General features: G+C 43.3%; 1 protein-coding gene across 6 annotated transcripts in view; it reads left to right on the plus strand.

Moving 5' to 3' along the window:
• Positions 1–8,374, plus strand: part of LOC114550872 (collagen alpha-1(XVIII) chain) — a 74,118-nt gene that overhangs the window by 44,608 nt on the left and 21,136 nt on the right. For 5 of the 6 annotated variants that reach the window (XM_028571812.1, XM_028571813.1, XM_028571808.1 and 2 more), the window contains exons 7-17: positions 59–76; positions 520–726; positions 3,184–3,210; positions 3,354–3,416; positions 3,868–3,951; positions 4,040–4,090; positions 4,591–4,722; positions 4,870–4,923; positions 6,236–6,280; positions 6,427–6,489; positions 7,117–7,248. In XM_028571812.1, coding sequence (XP_028427613.1) covers positions 59–76; positions 520–726; positions 3,184–3,210; positions 3,354–3,416; positions 3,868–3,951; positions 4,040–4,090; positions 4,591–4,722; positions 4,870–4,923; positions 6,236–6,280; positions 6,427–6,489; positions 7,117–7,248 — 876 coding nt within the window. The remainder of the gene's footprint in view (positions 1–58; positions 77–519; positions 727–3,183; positions 3,211–3,353; positions 3,417–3,867; positions 3,952–4,039; positions 4,091–4,590; positions 4,723–4,869; positions 4,924–6,235; positions 6,281–6,426; positions 6,490–7,116; positions 7,249–8,374) is intronic. The other variant, XM_028571810.1, reaches the window with a different exon arrangement.

An 8,374-nucleotide genomic window follows, 5' to 3' on the forward strand; every position in this document is an offset into this window, starting at 1 on the left:
CATCAGCTGCATACAGTACTTATACATTACATATTTGTCTTTTCTTTCTTTATTTCAGGGAGAAAAAGGTGCAAAGGTACGTTAACGTTGTTCACACGGCAGGAGAATTTATTCTTATAGTTTTTTCTACGTTGCTTTCACACCTATCTCGTTTGGTCCGTTTTATCCAAATAGAGAACATGGGCGCACGCTCTACCAAGTGAGTAACCCAGGCGCCCATGTTTGACGCTTTTTGACGTATTTTTCAGCGTTTTTTTTAGACTTATTTTTAATTTCTGGTTTTTTTCCGCCATTGGATGCTTTTTTCAGCAGCTTATGAAGTTTTTTTTATTGCTTTTAACAGTTTTTTTTTTCCTACGAAATTCGACAATGTTTTGGATGTTTGTGTGTTGTTGTTGTTGTTGTTGTTGTTTTTTTACGTTTTTGACTTTTTTTCGCCACTTTTTTTCAATTAGACAATTATGTGATAATTTTTTACAGGCCTCTCTGAATATCTCTTCTCCATTTCCTCCCCACCAGGGTAGTTCTGGCTTCGGATACTCCGGTAATAAAGGAGAACGTGGGGCCCCGGGGCCTCCGGGGCTCCCCGGTCCCCCCGGTCCTGCAGCGGAGGTGGTTCGGCTCGGGGATGGCTCTGTGGTGCAGCAGGTGTCTGGACCCCCCGGACCGCCGGGACCACCGGGGTCAGACGGGGCCCCAGGACCTGCAGGAACCGATGGAGAACCTGTGAGTACAGAGTATTTTTAGGATAAACCCCTGGAGATGAATCGTGCCATTTTGCGTGGTGGTCCTTAAAGGTGCCGTAGGTAGGATTGTGAAGATCCAGGACTTAGCCAAAAAAAATTAACATAGACAACTTCTCAGTCCCTCCTCCCTTTCTGCTAAAGCCCAAAACGGTCTCCTAAGCCCCTCCCCCCACAAGGGAGAATGAATGCGTGGGCATGAGCAGTGATTGACACGTAGTTAGACACGGAATATTAGTGGTGGAATATCACTAACCTAATACATGGGACATACATTTAAATGCCCTCTTTAAATAGACCGTATTACTGCCACTGGTAGGGGCAGTAAATGAACCTACTTTCACTTAACTACGGTGGCGTTAAGTCTAGACTCAATCAGATGTCCGTGATCTGTGTAACGACAGTACAGTGGAATGTTTGCCTTCAACAGAGCGACAGTAATAACCTAAAATACTCTGCACATGAACAGATGTGCAATATTAGCTCACACATAAAATAGCACCCTCGTAAATTAGCCTACTGTTGCTAACGTACATTCATAAATCCTGCATAACATCGTCATCAGACTTACTTATTGATGCACGCACACAGCAGTATCCACAAAGTTAGTCCAATGAGGGGATAGAGGAAAGTGTGATAATGTTCCACGTTAACGCCTTTTATCGCATGCTGATACGTTACTAGTCCAGGTACAGCGAGCTACTATACTGACAGGGAGAGAGAGAGACTATATCACTAAAAATAGGTTGCACATAGCTAGTTGCTAGTTTAAGACCGACGCAGTTGTCAATTTCCCGTCCACTAGGATTAGCGTGTGTCTGACAGGGTGGGGGGCGTGGCATCACAATGGTGGATCTCCATCGTGATGCCGGTCAACCATCACGATGGAAGATGATATCGTCCATCGGCACAACCCTAATTGGCAGATGCATTCCACTGGATTTTGACTTATTGATAATGTTTCACAAAGTAAAAATAAAATATATATATATAGAAATATAAATAAAATCCCCTAGCCACACACAAGGGCTCCTGCACACTGGCTGCGTGGTGGGAGCGTGTCATCTGCATGCCGTGGCCGTTTTTATTGGGCTCCCATGTTAAAGCCCCAGTGTGTAACGTTTGTAGTTGTTAAGGGGATCATCAAAATCTGTGTTGCCCGTTCACAAACCTGTCCTTTTTCATGAATATTGACCACCACCATCAATTTCAAGTATTCCTATTGGCTTGGAATTTTACATTTGAGCTTGCTTGAACTGGGGTAGACGCTCCATAATGATGCGCCACTTTGAAATACTTTAGCCGGTAAGGGACATACAGGACATACTGCTCCGCCTTTTCACGTTTTCGACTCACAGCTGCTGCTAATGGGTATCGTTGCTTCCCGGCCCCAGCAAGTTTGAAGAGGGAAACATGGAGGACCACACATATTCAAAATGTAGTCTCCTTTTCTTTCTCTTTCATTTTCGTCGGGTGGCGCGCGTGCCCGCTCGTGGTGTCTGCGCCACTCTCCAACATGAACTCATGGATGTATTAAGAGAAGGTATGAACTCCAACAATGACGGCTGATAGACAGCCTTTTGCACACCTTTGCTTTTGTAAGTGTGAAGGCTACCGTAGCTGCAAAACTGCGTGGCGAGAGAGAGTTGATTGCGATATATGATCTCAACGCTAGATGTGAGTAATTCTTACACCATGTAGCTTTAACAGGTTAGAGCTTACACACTGCCTGCGTGACACGCACGTCTGAGACGCGGTTTGAGCCGCGCCGAAAATGCGTGCGTGCTACAAATAGATCCAACGCCTATTTTTCGCGTGACACGCAAGCGTGTTGGAAGCGTTTCCAGGCAAAATAGAATAAGAAAAGATGTTTATATGTAATTTAGACACTAATACATTTCATAAATGATACAAATGTTTGAAAGTCTCTAGGTTTTGATATAAATGCAGATATAAATGTCATTTAAAAAAAAAAAAAAAAAAAATTATCGATTTTCAAACATTGCACCTGTCAATACAGAACAAAATATTCTGGAGCCTATTTTGCCGTCAATACTGCCGACGTTGTCTTTGCTGTAATCATATCAGTATATATTTATGTTTAACATGGTATTTCATTCTATCAATGGGAAACATGCATGTGTCCAGACAAGGCTAGCAGCAGCAGCAGCGCTGCGTCAGACACCTTTCTGGTGTGTAAAGACATAGAAAACGCCACGCAGCCGCCACGCAGCAGAAACGCCACGCTCACGCCACGCAGCAGAAACGCCACGCTCACGCCACGCAGCAGAAACGCCACGCTCACGCCACGCAGCCAGTGTGCAGCCGACCTAAGAGCCTCACAGGAGCAGCCAAAGAGCTGCATGCAGCTCAAGAGCCACAGGTTTCACCACCCCTGTTCTATATGAATGTCCCTCACTGGTTGTTCTTTATCTTTCAGGGCGATCCAGGAGAGGATGGAAAGGCTGTAAGCATCTTTGTTTGTATTGAACACAATGGGATGTTTCTGTAAAAACATAATAGGCATAGGCATTTCTAGATCATTTCATAAAAAAATAAAAATAAAAAAACCTGCTAGTGTCATTTTTTCTTTTTGCTCCCGTTTCCCAGGGTCCCGCTGGGCCACGAGGGTTACCAGGAAACACAGGATCTGCTGGAGCTAAGGGCCAAAAGGTTGGAGTGGAATAAAGATGGATGGATTATTTTGTGTCTTGCAGGGCTGCACAATATATCTGTTGTTGTTTTTTTGTGTGTGTGTAATTGTCATCTCAATATAAGCTGGCACAATTAACCCATCGCATGAAGCTGCGACGTATCGCGAAAGACACTCTGAGATTTTCTGTGTTAGTTCAAAGAAAATATCAGCCAAAAACGCTACTTTAAAATCGGTGCCTTTTTGTTTTATGATAATAAAGAGGCTTTTAAGTCCCGCCCCAACAAAAGGCCTAAACGGCAAAAAAAATAATCCTAAAAAAAAACCTGATTTGTTTGAAAAATAAATTCATGAATAAATATTTTTAGAAATTTGACCGGAAGAGACTTATATTGTTAGTCGCAGTTATTTCGGACACAGTTAATTGATTGTCGGATTGTTACCACTTTAATAATGTGTGAATGTTTGCAGGGGGAGGTTGGAGAGGGTCAACCAGGACCCAGAGGCCCCCCAGGTCTACCAGGACCGCCCGGATCGGGCACCGGGGACCGGCCCGTACGTCCACACACTTCAGACTTTTTTTTCTCCTTTTAACGTTTTAGTTATTGTTTCAATTTCCATGTTTTTTACTATGTGTTGATAGACGTTCTTTGACATGGAGGGCTCGGGATTCCCAGACCTGGACAAAATACGGGTACGCCGATGATCATTTAAATGATATTAATAAGAAATGGTCTACTTCTACTCCTACATATTCAGAGAGAATTTTACTCCACTACATTCATCTGTTACAGCTTTAGCTTTAGTTACTTTACACATTATGATTTCTGCACACAAAACACATGTAGTTTATAATATCTGATGTTTTATTATAAACTAGCCAATATAATATGATTTAGCCGATTAATTTAACTTTAACTTTAGCCGATTTAAATAACTTTGTTGATTGACCAAACTGTTTGGATGTCGAACGAATGCCTCTAAAACCCCAATTATACACATCTTAATCGGAAAATGCTCAATTCTGAAGATCCAGATTGGTAGATGTTGTTTACATGACCTGTATTAAATACAGAATCTTGTCATATTCGGAATAATCGTGAAATATTGGATGTGCATGTAAACGTACTCAATGACTCAAACCGAGTTTTGGTCTTTTTACACACCGTAATGACTTTGTGGTTTGTTACCCAGGGTGCCCGTGGTCCTCCAGGCCCCCCAGGCCCCCCCGGCCCCCCTGGGGTCTCAGTGGCTCTGGGACCCAACGGTCCCGTAGTGTTTGGACCCCCTGGACCACCAGGACAGGACGGAGCCCCCGGTCTGCCTGTGAGTAGGGTGACACAGTTTTCATCATAAAAACGTCTAGTCTTTCAGTCGATTAGATGATTGTCAGGAAATGAGTCGGTGTTACCAAAAAATAGAAACACGTTCTTAAACACTGATTGCTTGTGCCTATCCTGTATGCCGTTTCAGGGCCCCCCCGGTCCTCCCGGTAAACCTGGTCAACCCGGACTCAGAGGAGAGAAGGTGAGAATGCACGGACTGATGCAAGATTGCTGAATATTTCTCACAAGTTCCAGATAAAAACGTGCAGTTGGCTTTTTTTTTTCCAACCCGATCCATCTAAAGGCGCTGACACACCAACCCGATTATCGGCCATGGGACAGTCTGGCGAGGTCGGTGACTCGAGTCTGTTCAGTGTGTCAGTGGGAGGAGCCGTCAGCCTTCATTTGGGTTGATTTGACTTGTTGAATGGGAAGGCGGGCAGTCGGACTCAATGACCCATCTGATTGGTGGAGTGTTAACCCGGAGCGTGACTAACACCTCTTTCAAATAACAAAATCTTTCAAACTGACCTTTGTCGATCTGAAATGAAGACCGATTCAGGAACTGCACGGCCTATTTCTCGCTTAAAATGTTTTCAGAGACACGTTTCGGTGAACTATTTTCGTAAAATACGAGATTGTATTCCGAACGAGCCGCCATTATGGTCCGGCTTTGAAATTCGGGAGAAGCTAGACCCACGTGACGCATTCGTCCAATCAGCTGCCGGTTTTAATTTTTTGGGGCGACAATACAGATTAGCGCCGCCTGCTGCTATGGAGACGTATTACGTATTGTGCATGCGCAGAACGTACACTCAAGTTGGCGTTGCTTCGGTGTGTTCCGAGGAACTTTTTGGACCTCGTGGAGCCGACTGACGGTCGGCCGTCGGGTTGGTGTGTCAGAGCCTTAAGGGTTGTTGAGGTATTTCAGCGAGTTATTATAAGCTCCTAGCGTGGCTATAAACTGTGTAAAGTTCTTTTTCCCTTTTCGGTAACTCTTTATAATACCGACACACTATGAGGCAGGGTTCAACATTAAGGGTTGCCCGATGGCCCGGGGCAAGTAAAACGCCACTTCGGGCAAGTAAATATAACAACCCAGTTGTCCGTTGGGGCGTCATCGTATCATAATCATGATGTGTCTAAAATGTTGGAAAAGCTAGAGCAGATAATAAATAAATAAATAAATAAATAAATAAATAAATAACATTTAAAAAAGCTTAAAGACAAAACTCGCTAAAGAAGTCCAACTACAACGTTAGATCTGAAAAAAAGTCTTCTAATGTCCCATTAATGTTTTCTTCAAAGTTTTTGGTGCTTTTTTTTTGCCGCATTTCACATTCATTAAGCTTAGGTGCTGCCAAAACCGGCTCGGGTGCTGCCCCTATTTTTTTATTTTATTTTATTAAAAAACATTTTCTTGAGGAAAGACCCTTGAACCCCTTGGCCAAATATGCGCACATAAGTCTTGGATGTGTTACTGCATTTTCTCATCGCATCACATCCCTTTCTAGGGGGACTCTGGTGATCTTGGTCTTCCTGGTGCAGCTGGTGCAAAGGTGAGTTAAGTCAGATTTTCTTTTTTTAACCTTAAAAGTCTGTGTCTTTTTCTTTAAAAACTAAGTGAACTGAAATGAAAATGAGGACATTTGTGGCGGGTGCATCCACCTAGATTCTCTCCTTCCTGTTTGTTGCCTTCCTCTAGCAAACCTCGCAAGACTCCAACTTTTTCACGGGCCTGTTTTCTTACTTTGCTCCATCCTCTACGGTGTGTAATGGGTCGCAGGTACTCCGGGGGGGGGTCTCTGCTTCCGGGATTCCCTTCCTCCCTTCCTCCCTTCCTCTTTCCCAAACGTTTTGGATCAGTTTCCATCTCTTTGTTTTTAACCAGCTGTGAATGATTCCACTTTTCTGAAACCACATCCTCCAAGCTATATTTCCTAAACCTTACACTGACAAGAGGTGCTTTGCTTTCCAGCGCTGGAATGTAACTAAGTACATTTACTTCAGTGCTGTACTTGAGTACAAATGTTTGAGGTACTTGTACGTTACTTGAGTCTTTTCTTTTCATGCCACTTTCTACTTCTACTCTGAGAAATATTGTACTTTTTACTCCACTACATTCATCTGTTCCAGCTTTAGTTACTAGTTACTCAAAACACATGTAGTTTATCAAATCTGATGTTTGATTCTAAAGTAAACTAGCCTTTTTCCGAGTGTGACATCTTACCGTATCTGTTTCTGTTGTTGTTAAGACTTCTGCCTAACCCCTGTCTCTATCTCTGCACACATTTCATGCACGTCACCTTTTTGTCCTCCGTCCCTCTCTTATTCTGCTGCTGTTGCATTCAGGGTAATCTCACTACCTGCTAATAACCTGTGCGTCCCACCTCAGGGTGCTCAGGGTGATCTAGGAGCGCAGGGCACATCGGGGCAGATCGGGCTGGCAGGGCTTCCAGGTCCCATGGGACCAGTTGGACCCCCTGGACCCCCCGGGCCACCGGGGCCACCGTACGGCGTTGGTCATGTGAGTAAACACACACACACGCAGGTGCATGGGTTAGGGTTGGGGTTAGAACGCAGTTCAATAGAATTAGACTGCGCGCTAGAGGGGTTATAAACCTTGCTACAGAGAGAGTGGGGTCCTGTAAGACAGCGTTTCTCAAATGGGGGTACGTGTACCCCTAGGGGTACTTTGGAGGACTGCAGGGGGTACGTGACATTTTTTGCAAAATGTTTTTCAGTTATAAGGCTGTAGTTACTTCTACTGGCTTTTGTCGCCGTTTTTGAAGTTTGTCACCTTTTTTTGAAGGTTTTGTCGTTTGTTTTGACTTATTCTTGCCTTTCTTCCTTACTTTTTCTACAGTCTTTTTTTTCTTAGAAGTTTTTGTCACTTTTTTCGAAGTTTGTAGCTTTTTTGAATTTTTTTTGTCACTTTTGTCGCCCTAGTGTTGCCTTCCTTCTTTCTACTGTGTTTTTTTTTCAAAGTATTTGTTACTATTTTCGACCTATTCTTGCCTTACTTCCTTTTTCCAAGTTTTTGTCTCCTTTTTCCATCAGCATTTAAATGTGTTCCAGGTCCAAGGCTGTTGTTTAGTAAATCTATTGCTGACATCGCTGTATTCTTCCTCTTTATATAGACTTTTCTTTTCTACCAAAAATTATTGCCGCTGGTTAGGGGGTACATGGCTTAAAAAAACTGTTCAAAGGGGGAACATTATTGAGAAAAGCTTGAGCACCACTGGTTTAAGAGGACTGTCCTCTCCCGGTTAACCAAAATATAGCCAACACTGGGTCGGGTTTAGCCAGGTTTAACAGACAAAGTTTTAAACGTTGAGTGCCAGAAACTGGATAACTCTGGCCACAACCAGAACATGTGTCCCAGCGAGGCCACACTGCTCGCATAGAGGATTTATATAAGAGAATCTTGGGACTTAGGTTTTCTTATGTGGACTGGTGAGAGCAATGAGATTTGCCATGATGCAACCAAAATAAATACAGAGTTGGGTCATCTTCCAGGATTGAAACAAAAAGAAAAAAGTCTCGGGCTGCGGCCAAAGTTCCATACGAACATCCTATTTAGTAGCTAAAACAGTATGTGAGATTTTTTTAGTACATCCAAAACCTTAGTATATAACCAATAGTACGTAAGT

Source organism: Perca flavescens, chromosome 24 (genome assembly GCF_004354835.1).
Source record: "Perca flavescens isolate YP-PL-M2 chromosome 24, PFLA_1.0, whole genome shotgun sequence".
NCBI lineage: Eukaryota > Metazoa > Chordata > Actinopteri > Perciformes > Percidae > Perca > Perca flavescens.